Consider the following 20,499-nt stretch of genomic DNA (forward strand, 5'->3'; position numbering starts at 1 on the left):
GCCATTCTGAATGCAAGTTTTGAAATATAAGATATCTTTGAAATGAAAAAAATACATGCATATATACATACAAATACAGATCGATAGTAACTGCATAAATTATAAATTAAAAATCACTGATATTTGTAAGGAAATTATTATTTTTTGTTACAAAATAAGCCTCACTTCACAAAAATGTAAGACTATCAAAATTTAAATAAGGGAATTATTAGTTAATTAATTTGAGGAAGACTAAGAATGGCAAAATAGAATAGGAAGTTAGGCTCTTCCCAGATGAAGAGGAGGCTAACACAGCAGGATTACTCTCATTTGTCCTCTTCTCTCGCCCTACTTCATGCCACTCTACAGGCAACCCACTGACTTGGTGGCAAAGCACAGAAGTTCCATGCCTCCTCTTTCCTCTTTCAATCAATACATAAGCAATAGCCTAAGGAGATCTTTGCACAAGTGGGAGATGAAGTCCAGATCTTGGGAGGAGCAGACGGTGGTTCCTGTGGATCTTTTGTGTTACCACACAGTCAAGTCTCAGGAATTCAGGGGACAGAATGAAAGCCTATAAGAAAGATAGTCCAAGTGACGCAGGACAGTGATATATATGAATGCTGAGAAGACTGAGTAAGGAGAAGGGATCCGGAGAATGGAAGCTTCCTGGTTAGGATCTCTAAGTACATATGAAGGGGCTGAAAGGAAGCTGAGGCTACTGCTTATGTTGTTTTGGGGGAAGCCATAGAGATTTGAACTATGTTTATGGTCCTAAGTAGGATTAATGCCTCATTCAGGTTTTATGTGAACAGACTGATTTAGAAGAAAAAGTACAGCCTATGTTTGGACTAATATGATAATTACAAGGTGATGCAGGTACATAAATATTTAGTAAACAAATTTTATACTCATGGACTTAAAACTGAATGCTTCAAATGATATGCATTAATGGATATTATTTTCTATTCTTATGTGGTATTATTTGTACTGTTCTACTAGAATTATTTTTAAGTAAAAATGAGTGAAAAAGATATTAAATATATTAAGAACATAATGTTAATAATCTCCTTCCTTGGTGAGCATGATCAAATGAAAAATGAAAGCAAAAACAACCTGAAGACCAGAGAATGTATCTACCAATCCAGGTATCAAACTTGTGTGGACAAATCCAGATTAAAATGCAATCAGAAAATGTTTAAAATAAGTAAAAATACAATAAAACAAAAAGAATGCTAATAGATGGTTTTCTAAGTCAATATGCTGCCAATCAAGGTCTTTGTTTACAGTTTAGTATAAACAAACATTTCTACTTGAGCTTGACATCACTATTCCAAATAACTTTGGTCAAGTTTCAGAATGTGCTACAAGCTGTGAAGGTAACTCCAAAAGAAGTATCGCCCACATAGCTTGAATGATGATAGCATTATTAAAATAAGTCTATGGTCTGCCAAGGTAATTACTCTGAAAGGAATATACTCATGTGAATGTCTTTAGATCGGGTATGCCTATTTAATAAAAATCATTCATGCTACTTTATATTCAAAACTTGTGCATATGTTTATATGCACAGCTTACATTGATATGTATACATACAAACATACATCACATACACAAATGTACATGGGGAAGGCCAAGGGTTGTGATTCAGAATTATAGCATTGGTCCTCAGTCATAAGAAAGAGAATAAGGTATCAAAAGCTTTTGTAAGGGGTAAGAATTTTCTGGGCTATAAGGAATTTCAATTGGGGTCTAGATATTGTTTAGAAACCATGTCTCAATTTCATGTTCCATATTTCATTAGCATGGAAACTATAAATGCTGTATAATTAGAATCAAAACCATAGATAAGAGAGTCTGATGTCCTGCCAAAGCTGTACAAGATTCTCCATATATGAAAAAAAATGGAACTGACATGTCGAAAGTGATTGAATAAAGAAGGTATGGTAGCACACCAGAACAAGCACTACCTCATTCAATATAAGAAATGCAGCCAAATAAGAGACATCCATCCACAAAACACAAAGCAAATGCTTTTTTTTTATTAAAAGGAAGAGAAAAAACAGATGATGAACAATTGCCTGATGAAAAATATTCTTTTTATAATATTTTGAAATCCATCAATTCCTTAGCAAAGCAAAGAAGGAAAACTACTGTCACTTAAAATGCCTATAAGGTACCAAATGGGAGAAAAGACTTTGTATATCAAGGCAATAAAAATCTCAAATGCCAAATAACATTTTAGACACCTCGTCTCATGATACATCAAACAAAACAGGTATACAAACATGCCTATTCCTTAGGTCCCCAATAATTACAAGTAGAGGAGGGAAAAAGGGTAAATTGAGGGACCATAACTTAGGAAGCAGCCCAGTGCAGTGGGAAGAACATTGGACCTAGAGCCAGGAGGCTTGTTGCACTGACATTTCAAGCTGTGTGATGGTTAAATCACTCAGTCGGCTTGAGACTCAATTTCCTCATCTGTAAAATGGGGATGATAGCACCTACACCACCTATTTCAAAAGGTCATTGAGGGAGAAGCGCTTTTTAAATCTTAAAATGCTATACAAAGGGTAGTTTTTTTTTAAAGTCTCTGCAAGTTTAAAAATACTAATGGGAGTATGGGATGAGGGTTAGTTGAATATTTAAACACACTGACGTCAATAACAACATATGAATATAAAGAAAGGTATAGTGTGTCCATCACTGAGCTTTGTGGTAGATTCTGAAACAACAGCACACAAATGAAAGGCAAATTAAACAGAAACATATACTACTTGGTGCAACAAATTAAAAACAACTATATATAATAAAGAATATATACATAATACACACACATTCATTTCTGTCCATTCACTAAGCCCTTATCACATAGTTCCCAGTATCTGGCACAAAGGAAGTGCTGAATACACGCTTGTTGAATGACTTGAATGGGATGACTACAAAAAAGGGAGACTGATATCTTAACAGACACGAGGACTTAAAGAATGATTTGTGTCCTTCTAAGTAGTCTCCTAGTAGGCTATTCAAGGAGAGACCCTCTATTTGGAATTTGCCTTCAGAACCACTTACAAATACAAGCCACCTAAGAATACCAATCTCATTATTTCATAGTCACATTTTGTCCTTGGCATCAACATAATGAATCAACTACTTTATTCATCAGATTTGGCTCACAAAAGCTTTTGGCTTTCTATGAAAATCAAACTGACCCTCAAATTATAAAGACTTGCTAAAATTGAGGCTACTCAAAAAAAAAAGTGTGGCAAGCAAATACAAAAGAGGAATCCATCTGTCACTTACTAGCTGTGTGAACTTTAGAAAATCACTTAAGCTCTCCCGGACTAAGCTTCTATCATTCGTAAAACGACAGGGCTGTGTTAGACAGCCTCTAATGTCTATGATACTACGAAGCCCCAAAATGTTCTCAGCAACAAGGACAGTGTTAGAAAAAGCTACAAAGAGGATATGCTAAACTGAGTTATAAGATTGGGTATGTTTTTTACATTCAATCACATTAGTTCATAGTTAAAATATGTATGTGTGTGCATATATGCGTACGAGAGAGAGAACATGAATTTTAATTATTAATACTTTATGGTAAAGACAATACATCTGATAAAAAGACTTTCTGAGGGAAGTAGTGCAAGCATGGTTATTTCTACTTTGCAGATGAGGAAACTGAGGTTCATTCAGGCTGTCTGAACTGCTCAGTGTCACAGCTTACAAACAACAGTTACAACTCAAACCCTAGTTTTATTACTCTAAGACTAGTGATTTTCAACCCTGCTGTTCTTTCAGCAAAGATACAGACAACAATCATTCCAGGAGGTAGGTGGGGTGAATATGATCATCCCAATTTACATGGAAAACTGAAGATTCACATAATTTCATAGAGGTAAATAAAACCCCGGTCTTCTCCGAGTGCTCATTTTCAAAGCATCATCAATCACACTGTCTCCAAGGACACAGATGCACACACACATAAACACATACACTGCCCTTGAGCATGGATTTATTCTGTCATCAGCTGTCAGGTGAATAATAATTCAAATAACAGCAGAAAATCACAATTAGATAATGCTTTAAGAATTATAAAGAGCTAATGAAGAACTACTTTATGAGCTAAAAGTGACTAGCTTTAGGTAACCTATAAACTTTACAGATCTGCTAGATAAGGAATATTGTAGTAGTCAATGGTGCGCCATAGGGGCAGTGTAGTCCTGTTGTACAACTAAAGACAGGACAGGAAGAATACCAGCAAAGGGGCTTCATGAGTGCACAAAAGCTTTTACCACTGGATAGGATATAGTATACACAATGGGAACTCAGGAAACACTTTAGTAAAGGAAGAGAACAGTGAAGAGGAACAGCAGGAGGAAAAGGTCAGGCAACAGGAGGGAAAACGGCCAATAGGAAGAAGAAAAGAGGAATGAGAAAAACAGCAGAAGGAAGAGAAAGAAAAGGAGGAAAAAGCTTTGGATATTATTCAACTCTATCATATTATTGTATATATATAAAACAACCTACTTGAATCAACATGGAAATAACTTATCTGGCTTCAATGTTTTTAAAGTTGCAGTTCTGTATAGTATTTAGTTGTAGCTCTATTATTTTGGGCCATTTTACAAAGAATAAAGAGGATTGGGAAGCAACCAGACCCAGATGTATTGTTAATGTTAATTTACCTTTGCAGTAATCTGAAACTCCTCGTGTTCTTTCAACAGTTCTTGAGTGTGCTGTATACTGGAACCAGTAGACGTGTGTGTAGACAAATAAAACTCTCCATTATCATGGATCCATTCCAGAGCCTGCCATAGAAGAATACAAGAGGAAAGAGTTAAAAAAAGTTAGGTGGGAAAGTTTTGCAATGAAAACTAGAATGACTCTCTTTACTAACATGTGAAATTTTCTGTCTGGTACTGACTATGAAACATTCCCCTTGTACTAAAAGCTTCTGAAGCAAAAGCCAAGTAATCAGAAAAAGTCCCTATTAATCAGTAACATTTAAATTATGACTATGTGACTTGTGTTAACCACAACTTCAAACCCTCACAACTATAACCTTGAGGGTACAACAAAGGAAAACTACTGTTAATGTCTTTCTGTAAGATAGGAAGCAAAGAGAAGTGTGGGTGTCAAACAGCTCTAGTTTCTCTACACATTGAGAATCCTACACATTCAATGTTAAAATCTTATCAAAGCTTTGGGGTGTCACTGGGGTGTATTCATTTGAAATAGAAAGCAGGTGTCTCTTTCTAGCCTTCTAATATAAAACTAATGATTTTTCTTTCTCATACTGCACAGCATGAAGAGGGGGTGAAAAAAGGACTTGCCTAAATCTCTAGCTGTGCAATCATTTTCCCTGTTCTCATGGAGTTGGGGAGGAGACATGGAGAGGATGGTACATGCTTTCTGAATAAGCCTATTTACTTACTAAAACAGCTGGCAGAACGAAGGGGCAGCAAGGTGGCACAGGTGATAGAGCATTGGACTTGGAGTCAGGAAGACCTGAATTTAAACCATGCCTCCAACACTTACTAGGTTTGTGAACTTGACCTGTGAATTTAGCCTCTGTCTGCCTCTGTTTCCACATCTGTAAAAACAATACCCACCTCCTGATGTTGTTGTGAGGGTAAAACAAGAAAATGTTTGCAAAGCACTTTGTAAACCTTAAAGTGCTACATACAAACACTAGCTATTCTGAGATGACTCATAGGTTTTCAAGTTTCAATTGAAGGAAATATGATCAAAATACAGCAGACATGGCAATATTACCGAATTGAGATTTAGCAGGGCAGCTGGGAGTATCCTTTATTCATGATCCAACATGGATAAATATTATTATTGACTATGCTGACATTGACATTATAGGAAAAGACTCAAGCCCAGCCAACGTCAATAAAGGTCCAGAGATCACTTCTTTTTGAGCTAACTCCCATTAATACTGATGGCCTTTGGTTAACTGCCATTAAGGCTCTAAAAAGACAGCTTTAAAACGAAACTCGGCTCATGGGCCAATCTTCTGCCATCAGCTATCAATATAGATTACATCCCTGAGATTATACTGTGGTGTTAAGCGTGAATCAAACTGAATGCTTCACACGATATCATCAGAATGATGCGGCAATTATGACAGTTGAGTGTTCTCTTTGTGAGGGGTCTGAATAAAGAGGAGCTTATATTGTGGTTTATGTCTTATCTGGCTGCCCTACTTTGGGACTTATTTGAGGTCTCCACCATGTCCCAGGAAATTCATTATTTGGCTCCATCCTGCATGAAACCATGAGCCTTGGCAAGCCCCCTCATCACTACTCGCAGTCCCTCTGATGGCCCTCATGGGGCCATGAGCTCCCAAACCTCCACTGAAGGAGGAAGCTCAGCTCCAAACAGCTCCTCATTTCTCACCTGCCTGGACTTGTGACCTTCCCTGCTTTCTGCTTCCTTTTTTATGTTGTCTTTCCCTGTTAGGTAATAAGCACCCTGAGGGCAAGGACTGTCTTTCTTTTTTCTTATTTGTATCTCCAGAGCTTAGCATAGTGTTTGGTGCACAACAGGCACTTACTTAGTTAATAGTTTTTTTTTTTCTCTCAAGTCTGAGATTACTCGTGCTAACCACATAAAAGATGTAAATATGTTTGATGTGGGCTGAGCTCTCAAAAAAGTGATTGAAACCTGAGGTAAGGGGAAAGGACCTATAACTCCATCCAGGTGTAAATTCTGACAGCATGTTCTAAGAAATCTTGAATCTGTAAATAACATTTAAATAGGCTGTGAGGCAGCATGGTATAAGAGATAAGAGTGTAGGCCTCAGAAAAAGGAAATCCTGGGTTCAAGTCCTGTCTCTCTCACCTACCAGTTGACTTCTGGCCTTATACTAGCTTCCTCTACTAGCACAGGTCAATGATGAACTGTCCATGACTTAATAACTATGTCATAAAGAGGCACAGGAAGGTTAAGTAACTTGCCTAGGGTCACAGTGCTCTTAACTGTCCAAGGTGGGCTTGAACCTTGGAATTCTTGAGTACAGGCCTAGCACTCTAGCCACTGTGCAACACTTCCTCTTGTAAGAGTACTTCAAAAAACAAAACAAAGTGAAACAACAAAACAACCAGGCTGTAGTAGTAGTATTTCTTCACAAACGAAAGTAGTAAGTATGAGGATAGGGATAGGGCCTAGACCTTGGATTTCATTGGTATATGGGACTTCCAACGAGGAAATCCCCACAACCAATATTGGTTGAACCATCTCTGCAATTTATAGAGTCTTGAGGCAGTTAGGTAGCAGAGTGGACAGAGGACTAGATCTGGAATCCCAAAGGCCCGAGCTCAAATCCAGCCTCACTTATTTAGTTGTGTGACCCTAAGCGAGTCCATTAATTTCTCCCCCTCAGGTTCTTTATCTATAAGATGGGAATGATAACTGCATCTGCCTCTCAGCGTTGTTGTAAGGATACAGTGAAATGATATTTGTGATATACTTTGCAAACCATAAAGTGCTTTGTATTTACAGCAGGGCAGCTAGGTGGTATGGTAGATAGAATGTGAACCAGGAGTCAAGAAGACTTGAATTCAAATCTAACTTCAGACACTTATGAGCTATGTCACCCTGGGCAAGTCACTTAACCCTGTTTGCCTCAGTTTCCTCATCTGTAAAATGAGCCAGAGAAGGAAAAAGCAAACCTCTCCTGTGTCTTTGCACAAGAAAACCGCTAAAAAGGGGTCAGAAAAAGTCAGATGGGACTGAAAAGGACTGAACAACAACAACAAAGTACTTAATATCATTATTATCATAAAAGAGCTGCCTAGAGCATGTTGAGAGTAAATGAATTGTCCAGGGTCATAGAGCTAGCATGCGCCAGAGTCAGAATTTGAACCCATGGTTTCCTGTCTCCAAGGGCTGAACTCTCTCTGTTATGCCAGGCTGCCTCTCAGCTATTTAAATCCTATTTAATAGTTTAAGTTTTCTTGTGATAACTAGAAACTGCTGTCTGGAAACCATTCTGATAGGTTTTCAGTTCACTTTATCTTATGAACAAAAGTCTGGCTTGAAAATATCACACATCAATGCAAGAAATGTATCCCTGGAAAAGGCCAGTCACAGAACAAGAGTAAAAGATAAAGGTAGTACAGTCTGAATGTTGAGGAGCTGGGTTCTCAAATCTTTTTTTGTGTCATAGACCCCTCTTGCCGTCTGGTGAAGTCTGTGGATCCTTTTTCAGAATGACGTTTGTTGCCTACATTCATATGGATGGAAATGCCAAATTTCAGAAAATAATGACAATTTTTTTTTCCTGTCCAAGTTCACAATCCCTGAAATCTATCCGTGGACTGCTTTTTGGGGGGCAGTCTGTAGACTCCAGGTTAAGAACCCTTGGTCTAGAGGAAGGTTTGTAGTACATTAGGGAGATCCTTAATAGCAGACTAATGGTAGAATGTGGATGAGGGCATGGACAGGTGGCAAAGGAGGGAGTACCCACATTGATGAGATTATGGATTCCCTGAAGTGCATAACATTCACTATAAATCATTTACTAATTATACCAATCACCAACTTCAAAAGTCACCATCACTACATCTGCCTATTCCCAAACCTCGAAAACAGGTAGAGTGAATTTGAGCGACTTTTTTGGCTGAAGGTCAGGGCACACGAATGATGAAGTCTGAACTACAACTCAAAAATTCACAGCTCCTGAATCCAGTCTGCTGAGCTCTGATTCTGATAAAGTGTTGATTAATTTTTAAAATCTACTTTGAAGGGAAGAGTGTCTGTGGAAGATGAAGGGATATAAGAAGCCCTAAGTGTACAGAATTAATATGCTTTCAGGGATCACGTCTGACCTGTTTGGCACTTCTTTCAAAAACCACGTACTGCTGGCACTGGTCTAATCGTCTCTTTCTCATGGTCCAGTAGTGCAATACCCTGTTCTCCCGCTGGAAGAGTTCATTCAAAATATCTGAAAGGATAAACACAAGTCATCTGTTAGTATTTACATTTTAAATAAGAGGAAGAAAATAATTTACTGTCTTCAAGGCGGAAGAAGGAAGGGAAAACGCATTTAAGAAATACCTACCTGGTGTCAGGAGTGCTTTGCAGAAAGTATCTCATTTGATCATCCCAACAATTCTTCGAGCTAAGTGCTAATTATTATGACCATTTTACCAGTTGAGGACCCTGAGACAAACGGAGCTTAAGTGTCTTGGCCAGGATCACATAGCTTGTTTGAGGCCAGACTTGAACTCAAGTCTTCCTGACTTCCAGGCCCAATGCTACCTGGTAGCATCTAACTGCCTTTACAACATGGTTCGATAAGCATGAATTATAAAATCTTTATCATTTTAACTTGAAGATATGCAAATTGAACCACCAGGTAGAGAAAATCTAAAATTGCATTATTCCTTTCTCCAGTGTTCTCAAAAAGTACAGTGAGCCTCACTACTCCTAATCTGTTATCTCATATATGATGTAGTCAAGATAATCAGGCCCAGTAGACGAGGTACTTCAAATGAAATTGGTCCAATTAATGAAGTTCAAATTAAAATGATGGGAAGGACCTGAAATGTGATTCTACCTGTAACAAAGTATTTAATTAAACTTCATGACTAAAATTTGAAAAAAAAAATTGTTTAGCTGTAAAGGACTCATTAGGGATAGGACCTGAGATTTCCTTATTATAGGGAACTCCCAGGCAAGAAAATTCCCTTTACCAATGCAGATCAACTCCTTCTCTCAAATTTGTTATCTACAGAGTTGCCTAGAGCCCCAAAAAGTAAGCTGACAAGCCTTTTTAAAATACTCTCTATGTACCAGTATTATGCTAAGTGATGAGAATATAGAGAAAGGCAAAACTATGGGCCTTTCCCTGAAGGTAGGGACTTGCCCTTATGTTCAAGGTCACATAGATGTTATATATTAAAACAAGGACTTGAACCCAGGTCTTCCTGGATTTAGCGTCAGCTCTCATTCTATTATACTAGCCTGATTCTCATATTTAGCTATTAAATATATAAAAAAATTCAAAATGGCAGGTTCATAATAACTTCTTTGGATATTTTCTGGCCTATCTTCCTATATAATTTTTAAAAGGCTAATTAAGGCAAAGTATGCCCCTCCTCATACTCCCACTTTATAACAGTTTGATCTGTTTATCTCCCTGAGAGTTATTTTTTAAATACTATGAAGACAGCAAACTTTTTTTAAAGCAGCTCCAGTTCAAAGCTCATATTCTTCCTGTGCTCAATTATTTTTATTGTGTCTGTTTTCACTCTGCCACATCTCATCAATTCTAATGAATTTATTTTGTACATAATATCCTATGTTATCTAACTTCTACTCAACAAGTGAGGGTTATAACAAGCTTAGAAATTTGGTGATACTTTTCTAAGAAGACAAACTATATTGCTATTTATTTCCTAAACATGAAAGAATAGTGAAGTTCCTTGAAGTTACAGTCCATGTCTCATTTAAAATTTTGTATGTCTTTTAGCACCCGAGAGAAGACTCTACAAATGATAGGTGCTTAATAAATGCTTATTGACTGACTGAAATGAGATTTGAATGAATATGAAATGAAAATGGTTTTAAAAAGCTCCCCTGCAATGAGATACTATAATGTAATTTTATTAAGTGTCTTCCCTTGCTTAGGTTCAGAAAATAGTGCGTTATCTCCCATTTCTAGAGTCCTTCATGGCTCGTCTCCAAAGGGTAGGTTAGGCGAATGTAGTTGTAATCAGTACTGCCAATGTATGAAGGGATGTTTCAGGGGTACTCACTCTTCACTTGTTGCTCAGGAGCTTTGATGTGGGTCACCATCCCTGGCATATTTACGCTGTTCCTGTGTAGATATTTCAAGAAAACATCTGCATTCCTTCGAGCGAGTGTGCAAGCCTATGAAAAAATAGATGGTCTTTGAGTACTGGTATATTATCGAACCTTATATAAGCTCACCATATGAATACAAAAGGCAACATCATCTTACTGTTATATAAATCTTTGCATATACCTACAGAATTTATACATACTACTTGTACCTACTAGTTTTAAAAGCATACAGATGCAAACTCATTTCAATGAAAATTTCTTTTCCAAATAAACACCAAGTACCCCAGTTCACTTAAGTAATAGCCAATGCAACAAAACTGCAGTAGAATAAGGAATTTGCATTGGTGTCACACAAAGTTAACTTTTTTGCTACACAGCCAACAAAGCAATTTTTAAAATTCTGTTTGGGTTCTGTGATTTCCCTGGATTTTGGGAACTTCTGGGATAGAAACTTCCCCCTCAAATGCATACCAGGAGGTCATCAGTCATTTAAATCTCAGAGAGTTGTCTTGGGGAGTTAGAAGATAAAAATGGTTTTCCTAAGGCCACAGGGCTAGAATCAGAGGGAGGACCTGAACCTAGCTTTTCTTTACCCCCCACTTTTAAGAGTTCTTGCTACTCTATACCCTATGCTGCTCTTACTCCAGAATAATGTTGGAATCATATTATCATAGCATAAAACATCAATCTCAATATCTTATATATTTCTCATGCGAACATTTGTGAACTTTTAAGTCCTGTCAATGCATGTACTAATTTTAATTTCTCTTCTGATTCTTTTTTTTTTTTTTGCAGGGGAGGAGGCAGGGCAATTGGGGTAAATGACTTGCCCAAGGTCATACAACTAGTAATTTCTCTTCTAAGAGGATTATTTTCTAGAGATGCTAAATGGCTAGTCACTTCAAAACCAAAGAATTTTTTGTTACTTAGGTAAGCACTATGGCTTGGGAAGTTTCTAGTTCTAAACACTATCTTTTTATGTATAACAAAACTTAATCATCAGAGGAAGGTGTTTTAAGCTAAATGCATTTTGCTACACAAGATTTTACTCTTTCCCCTGGTGCCAATGGCCCAGCTCACTCAATCTGGGAACAAAGGACATTTGGGAAAATAGCCTCCTGGACGACTGTGGATTGATAGTCTTGTTGTTCCCCAATCTAGAACCCTTAAGTCTCATTTCCTCAATAATGAAGCAGCAGTCATGGGAGGAAAATCTGCTAGAGACTCAGGACTCTGGGGCAACTTAATTCTGGATGAGTACACACTGTAACACAGTGAAAGCCTCTGTGTCTTGCTCAGGCTGCTCCCTAGGACCAGAATGCCCTCCCTTCCTCTCTGTACTTGTTTAGATTGTGAACTCTTGGAGGACAAGGATTGGTTTAGCATTTCTTTGTATCCCTTGAGCTTAGCACAGTGCTTGGCATACAGTATGGGCTTAATAATTACTTTGGGTGACTTGTTCATTTCCTATTTGTCCTTTAAATCCCAATTTAAAATTACTTTCTCTCCATGCAGTCTTCCCTGTCCATTCCCATTAATAATAATCCTTAGATCTCATATTGCACATTTCTCTGTAATTCACCCTGTACCCTCACCCACCGGTAACCCAGAGACTCCATGTAGGAAGAAATAAGATGCTGTCTAAATTTCACATCTTCCCTAGTGGCTAACACAATTATTTGTACACAGGAGGCACTTAATGAAAAGTCTCTCATGCTATAAAAACAAAAGGAGGAGGTCCTAATAACTTTTAGACAAGCTTCAACCACAGAAAGAAAACTCATGAGGAACTGAAGACTGATTACACAAGAAAACTCAATTCAACAAACATTAAGTGCCTGCTGTGTGTAAAACGCTGCTCTAGGCATTGGTGAGATAAAACATAATACCTGTCCTCCTTGAACTGAACAGCCCCCTGTGGTAACTGTGACACAAACTCAAATAACTACAATATAAAATGATGCAACACATAATAACACAAAAAAGGAGCAAACTAAGAACTCAGTGCCATTTGATGTCAAGAGGGAAAAGATCGTTAACAAATTGGGGGGAGGCAGCTTTAAAGGAGGATAGAAAATCAAGAGAATTTCAAGGTTTTTCTTCTTTGACTCATTACTCATTGACGTTAATACTACCACAAGTCCGTTGGTGTTGTTCAGCTGTGTCCAACTCTTTGTGACCTTTTATGGGGTTTTCTTGGCAAAGACACTGGAGAGGTTTGCCATTTATTTTTCCAGCTCATTTTACAGATAAGGAAACTGAGGCAAACAGGGTTAAGTGACTTGCCTAGGGTCACACAGCTAGTGTCTGAGGCCAGATTTAAACTCAGGTCTTTCTGACTCCAAGCCCAGTGTTCTATTCATTAAACCATCCAGCTACCTCCTTGGCAAAGAGAGCTTAAGTAACTTGCCCAGGGTCACACAGCTGCTGGGTGTCTAAAGCTGGATTTATCCAGAGGGCTGATTCTTAACATGCAGTCTGTGGATCACTATTACCTGAAAGAGTTCTATATGTTTCCTAAAGGATGCTTGGTTTTTGTGTCCTAATGTTTATTTTTGACACATAGCTTAGCCCAGAGTCACACAGCTACTAGGTGTCTAAAGCTGGATTCGAATTCAGGTCTTCCTGACTCCAGGCTCAGTGTTCTATCCATTACGCTCTTTATCTGCCTCTAACCACTGCAAGTGCTTTTATCAAATGACAAAAAAGCTGTGAGAATTTAAGAGTAATCTCCCTTGAGGAGCCCACAGATTCATCCACTGCTCTCTGTCCACTAGGAGTACTTTATAAAGGATCCAGCATGATTCTCTTGATGGATGCTAATGTGCATGCAAGGATGGTGTGTGATTTTTAACTGAACTACAAGTGACTGCCCTTGTGCAACAGACGGCAGGAACTCTCATCTATAAAGTGCTTTATGGTTTACAAAACACATTCCTCACAATAGTCTGGCGAGGGAGGCATTGTGAGGAATTCAAGGCCAAGAAAAACATAAAATTAAAAAACTCCCAAATACCTTCAGGAATGCTTCCTTTTGTTCCAGGTGTTTGCTAATCATTGGGGTCACATGGTCTGTCTCAGAGTTGGGACCCAGTTTGTCAGCTCCCCCACACCAGTCTTCTTCTCTCTTGTATTCCTGTTCCAGGCTCTCTAAGACGCTACACACCTGCAAAACACCAGAGGACAAGGCTCGAGCACATCACTCAGAATGTCACATTGTACTAACATATGTATCAGCAATAGTTTTCATTTTGGCAAGAGTGACCCAAGCCTGATCTTTATGAGGACAGCACCATACTGGCACCATTTTAAGGGTTAAAAAAAACAAAAGACAGGGCACAAAGTATAACGGTCATTTTTCTCCTCTTTGAGAACAAGCTGATCAGATGTAGTAGGGCAGGGCTGTCCAAAATGCGGCTCGAGGGCAGCCTGCAGCCTGCCTACAAGCATAGAAATTTACATAAATGCTTTAGTAAATGAGGCCGAGCTGCCACAGAGCTCTCACTAAAATGGCAAATCAAAATATATTGTCTATATATTTCAATAAAAACCTAAGGTTGACAGCCCTGGTGTAGAGGATAAAAGCCAAAGTCAAGAATGGCTTTAACCAAACTCTACAAAGTCCACATTTGTCATGATTATATGTTAGCTGCAGGTTTGAAACAAGAGTAAGAGAGGTCTTTTCTCAGCCGTTCTCAGCATCCCTTAGTAGCAAGGCAGGCAGTGTTTTAAATAGAAATTGCTTAAAGCACCAGCATTTTTAAAGCCAGCTCCTAACGAGCAAATTGTTTAATTAAAAGGATCTTTAATTAAATGAATCTAAAAATAAAAAACAGCATACACAAGTTAGAAAAAGTTTGTCTACCTGTTCTGATGTTTTATAGAAGGCAACAGAGGCATTGACCAGCTTGAGGCGGTCCTCCATCTTCAGCATAAGTTGCTGCCAATGAGAGGCTACTTTCTCGGCACAGTCCCTAATCATGTCCATGTCGTAGTGGTTGGCTTGAAGCATAGCCTCGGCCTTCTGTTGTACCTGCAGGGCACTCTGATGTGTCTTCTGGTTAAGAAAAAGAAGGAAAAAAAGAATGAAACCACTTACCAACAAGGGATATTGCTCAGGTATAGGAAGAGACTTGGCATAGGCTCTGATGACTTTGATGCTATCCCTCTTCTAAATGAATACAATTATGAAAGGCCAATTCTTACTCTGGGTACAAACTCCCTACATGGTCAATAGTTATTAAAATACCTTTTTTTTTTGCAAGGGCAATTGGGTATTAAAATACTTTTAAAAGAAATTGATGGCACTTCAGTAGAAAGTACTTTTGCTTTCAGGAGCAATGAGCTTTAATACCCATGCTCTGGTTAAGGGTGTTTTAGGGACTTGAGAAAAAACTAGGAAAGGAGTTTGGGAGACAGAGGCATTATTTCAAGTAACAATGGACACGTCCCAGTTTGCTTATTCCTTAATCTCATTTCCATGCTGGCCTTCAAGACAATGTGTGGGGAAAGGGAAAAGTGACTTAAGTATAGGTCTTAATTTTAATTAGTTCAAGTGAAAACATTGTATATTATTTTTTAAAAAAGACAAATATGAAACTTCAATTTAAAGTCCAGGATAAATTGTGGTCTTTGGGGGCTTCACTCCAAATTTATTTCTTAAAATTCCAAAGCAAACAAACAGAAAAGCAAACCCGACCCTCAGAATTCCTATCTACTTATCCTTATAAGTAAGTTTCAAATGTCAATAGAAGATAGCGAACGGACAGGGACAGCACAGGAAAGGGATCTGTGATTTTGTTGGCATAAGGAGCCCATGGGAAAGAACTTCCTCTCTCAATACAGAATGGCACCATCTCTGTAACTTTTGTTGTTGCCTAGAGCAGTGAGAGGTGCTCTAGTGACTTGACCAGGGTCACACAAAAAAGCGGGACTGATGGATAATAAACATATAGGCTGAGGTGTTGAGGAGAGAAGTTGAGGGAACTCATAACAGAAGGTGTCAATCTCAGAAAAACTAGGGAGCCAGGAATAGTGTTGGGGGCTTGAATAGAGAAAAAAAATGTCTGAAATAAATTCTCTTAGAAACTTTGTTTGAATTTGTAATAGACTCAACTAATTCACACAGGTCTGTGCCTTTCCCCAGGACTACTGCCAGCATTTCTTTCCCTTGTGGCAAAAATGTATTCTGTGTTCTCCTCGGTGGAGATGAAGTATACTTGATATTACCAATGGATGAACCAGAGCATCAGCGTGAAGCTCACACCAACAAAAGAGAGGATAATAAAATAATTCTGTTTCAGGAAGAGAAAGGATCCTTTTTTCCCCTCTATACCAGCAACAGTATCACAAAAAGCTTTGGAACAGGTGTCAAGAATCCTTCAGCTCAAGGAAAGCCATTTTTGTCCTTTCATTTCTCCAGACAAGTCTCAAATGAGCTGTTGGTCCACAGCTGTGGAGGGAGTTTCCACCCCATAAGTTCCCAATAGCCAGTGAAATTACAGATTCCAACCAAAATTTTAAAAAATTGCTCTGTCGGCTGGTTAGTATAAAAGTTAATTTTATGTGAAACTAATACAAATTACTCGTCTTACTGAAGTTTTGTTGCATTGGTTATTACTTAAGTCAAATGAGGTAACTGGTGTTTAGAAAAGAAATATTCATTGACATGAGGTTGCATCTGTATGTTTTTAAAATTAGTAGGTTTACAAGTAATGTGTATAAATTCAAATGACTGCAAATCTAAATGTCAATATTACTTTATGCTATTAAGTTTAGCTGATAAAAAGTGACAGACCACAAGATTTGTAAAAGATGCCAACTAATGTGGGTCACAGGAAGACAAGGGCCTCTAATTCATTCATGTGGCTCTCATGACACCATAAAGTAAATAACTGACAAACTCATGATCATTACTCTGATCCTATTTTATGGCTGCTGGAGCAGATACAGATTTTCAGAAATTAAAAAATATCATTATGGTTTCTTTCTGTTAAATTTTTTTTCAACTGACATTATTACACGGTATTATAATCATCTTACAGAACAAAACTAACTAGGAAAAAGCTAATTAATGGCAAAGAGACATTGGTTAATTTAAATAAATGGCATCCAAGAATTCTTACCTCAATGGCATGCTGGAATTGCTCATGTTCTCGCTGCAGCTGTTCAGCCTCTTGTAATGAGCTAGCTGTGATGAGTCCAGCATTTAACATGGATTCTCCATTGCGGATCCAACCCAGCACCTGAAATAACAAATATGATTATCTAGAGGGCTGATTCTTAACATGCAGTCTGTGGATCATTATTACCTGAAAGAGTTCTAGATGTTTCCCAAAGGATGCTTGATTTTTGTGTCCTAATTCTTGATACACCATTATGGGTATACTTATTGTTATAAAAGCACTGTCTTTCATGCTAGAGATGGTGGTTTAGCCACACCAGATATTAAACTGTACTACACAGCAGCAGTCATCAAAACTGCCTGGTACTGGTTAAGAAACAGGGGTGTGGATCAGTGGAATAGGATAGGTACACAAGTAGGTGAAATCAACAAGTTTAGCAATCTACTCTTTGATAAACCCAAAGAAGCCAGTTTCTGGGCTAATAATTCACTATTTCACAAAAACTGTTGGGAAAATTGGAAAATGGTAGGACAAAAACTGGGCATAGACCAATATCTTACACCATATACCAAAATAAAGTCAAAATGGGTTCATGATTTAGGAGTAAAAGTTGATACTCTAAGTAATTTGGGAAAGCAAGGAATAGTTTACTTATCAGATTTGTGGAAAAGTAAAGAATTCATGACCCAACAAGAGATAGAGAGCATTACAAAATGCAAAATGGATAATTTTGATTATGTCAAATTGAAATGTTTTTGTACAAAAAAAGCCAATGCAACAAGAATTAGGAGGGAAGCAGAAAATTGGGAGAAAATCTTTGCAACTAGTATCTCTGATAAAGGCCTCATCTCTAAAATATACAGGGAGCTGAGCCAAATATATAGGAATACAAGCCATTCTCCAGTTGAGAAATGGTCAAAGGATATGAACAGGCAGTTTTCAGAGGAAGAAATTAAAGCTATCTACAGGCATATGGAAAAATGCTCTGGATCGCTGCTGATTAGAGAAATGCAAATCAAAACAACTCTTAGATACCACATCTCTCCTGTCAGATTGGCTAAAATAACAAATCAGGAGAATGATAAATGCTGGAAAGGATGTGGGGAAATTGGAACATTGTTGCATTGCTGGTGGAGTTGTGAGCTGATCCAGCCATTTTGGAGGGCGGTTTGGAACCACGCCCAAAGGGCTATAGAAATGTTCATACCCTTTGACCCAGCAATCCCACTTCTAGGGTTGTATCCCAAAGAGATCACGCAAGCGGGAAAAGGACCCATATGTACAAGAATATTTATAGCGGCTCTCTTTGTGGTAGCCAAGAATTGGAAATCAAAGGGATGCCCATCAATTGGGGAATGGCTGAACAAACTGTGGTACATGAAGGTAATGGAATACTATTGTGCCATAAGAAATGGGGATGATGCAGACTTCATAACAACCTGGAAAAACCTACACGACATAATGCTGAGTGAGCGGAGCAGAGCCAGGAGAACGTTGTGCACAGCCACAGATATATGGATTCCGTGAGGACCAACCCTGACAAACTGTGCTTTTCTCAGCAACCTAAGGGGCAAGGACAACTCCAGGGGACTCACGATGGAGAATGCTATCTTCATCGAGACAAAGAACTGCGAAGTTTGAATACAAACTGAGGCACACTACATGCTCGCCTTTTCTGCTTCTCTTTTGTTTTTGGGGTTGTTTTTTTTTTTTTTGGTTCTGTTTCTTCTTTCTCATGATTCATTCCATTGGTCAAAATTCTTCTCCACGACTTGACTAGTGCATAAATTAATTCAATGTGAAGTTATACATGACAGTTATATGAGACTTCATGCCGTCTTGGGGAGGGAGGGGGGAGGGAGGGGAGAAAAACAAAAGCACTGTCTTTGTAGCCTTCATTGAGGTCTCCTTAGAAGCATTACAACTCTTAATTACCATTCTGTGAGGGGTGTTAGTAGCAGCAAGTGGGAAGTGGTGGGAGTGGTTATTTACAGGGGCCATCAACTAAATTAATTTGAAATTAATTTTAAGACCTAAAATTAAAAGCTTTATCTGGTAATGAAGGCACATTTTCTATATCCCTTCAGCCTTAATGGACCTGTGACATATATAACTTTCAAAATGTAAATGACTTCAAATAATTTATTGTTAAATTTGATTCTTTAGTTTTTTTTTTAATAGACAGCAAAATGTCACATTAAAGTGGTATATGGAGTAGGAGACAACTCAACCTGTACCATCATTACTTGTAGCTACTCCAACTTATTAATTATCAGTACTACAAAGTCTTTTTTTCTTGCATGACTCAAAATAAGAAGTTAATACATGGCTTCAAAAATTGTGGCACATAAATATAATGAAAGGTGATGGAGCCAGTAAGGAATGACAAATACGATTAGTATAAAGAAGCATGGGAAGACTCATGTGAACTGATGCCAAGTGAAGTAAACAGAACCAAGAAAACAAACATACAAAATGATTCAATCATATAAATGAAAAGTACAAGAGAAAGAAAATGAAATGTTGCAAAAATATAATGAAGGAAAAAAAGAACTATGAGAAGAAACCTTCCCCTCACCTTTTTGTAGAGAGTTTTCTTTTAGGTTATGTATATGAGTATGAAATACAACATACATCGTCAGTTTTATTTTGTTTGTGTTCTTGATGAATTGAACAGCTTTGATTTTTTTTTATCCTTTTTATTTTTAAAAAAATGCTTCATTATTTTGGATGGCCCTTTGGGAAAGGGAAAATTTAGGCAATGTAAAAAACAAACATGTCAGTAAAAAAAGTTTTTTTTTTAAAAGAAGTTGGACCAGAAATGAGAGGTTAAAAAAACCAAGTGATTTGAAGTTTCTGCTAAGAAATTAAAAAAAGAAAAAAAATCTTACATTAGTTACTCTTAAAAAAAAAAAACAACCAACCAGACAAGCCAGGACAACTCAATCAGGATTTGAGTAATTCATTTCAGTAGCCTACATACCACATAAAGGATCTATATTTATTAAGTATATAACTTGGGACTCCAACCTGGGTGGAAAAATGTGATATAATCAAGAGCGTGCTGGAACCAGCTCATATGCACTCAACAGAACCAATTGTTGAATTTGTATACCTAGGAAATTGGCAAATCTACAAATCAGGGCTTGAATTATTGTTCTGTTGATTGTCTTGACTTAAGAAAGTTATTGAAGAAATTTTATTAATGCAAATTAAAATTAAAAGTGGGTCATGGTTCTTTAGCAAGCTGGTTTTTAAACATTTATCAGGGTGTAATGGAAAAAGTACTAGGAGGCCTGGCCTCAAGTCCTGTTTCTAATAGTTACTATCTCACTTCAGCTCTCTGGACCTCAGTTTCCTCATCTGTAAAAGGAAGCGATGAGGGGATTGGATTAGTTGAGCTCTAAGGTCTCTTCTCACTCTAACATCCTGTGATATCCATGAACACATCTCAAATGAGAGCCTGTCCTTCCCTCTGGCATGCCAGGATATTTTTGTTTACCTGGGTATTACAATGATCATTAAACAAAACCTGAAAGATGATGTGTCAGACACATGTGACTTCCCAATCTGT

General features: G+C 37.8%; 1 protein-coding gene across 1 annotated transcript in view; it reads right to left on the bottom strand.

Annotated features, from left to right (window-relative positions):
* Nucleotides 1-20,499, bottom strand: part of TRIO (trio Rho guanine nucleotide exchange factor) — a 288,299-nt gene that overhangs the window by 146,950 nt on the left and 120,850 nt on the right. The window contains exons 15-20 of the mRNA XM_036745208.1: nt 16,926-17,045; nt 14,666-14,857; nt 13,817-13,966; nt 10,752-10,866; nt 8,820-8,935; nt 4,668-4,790 (exon numbers count right to left, since the gene is read on the bottom strand). Of these exons, the coding sequence (XP_036601103.1) occupies nt 4,668-4,790; nt 8,820-8,935; nt 10,752-10,866; nt 13,817-13,966; nt 14,666-14,857; nt 16,926-17,045 (816 nt within the window). The remainder of the gene's footprint in view (nt 1-4,667; nt 4,791-8,819; nt 8,936-10,751; nt 10,867-13,816; nt 13,967-14,665; nt 14,858-16,925; nt 17,046-20,499) is intronic.

This window comes from Trichosurus vulpecula, chromosome 1, assembly GCF_011100635.1.
Source record: "Trichosurus vulpecula isolate mTriVul1 chromosome 1, mTriVul1.pri, whole genome shotgun sequence".
NCBI classification, from domain to species: Eukaryota; Metazoa; Chordata; class Mammalia; order Diprotodontia; family Phalangeridae; genus Trichosurus; species Trichosurus vulpecula.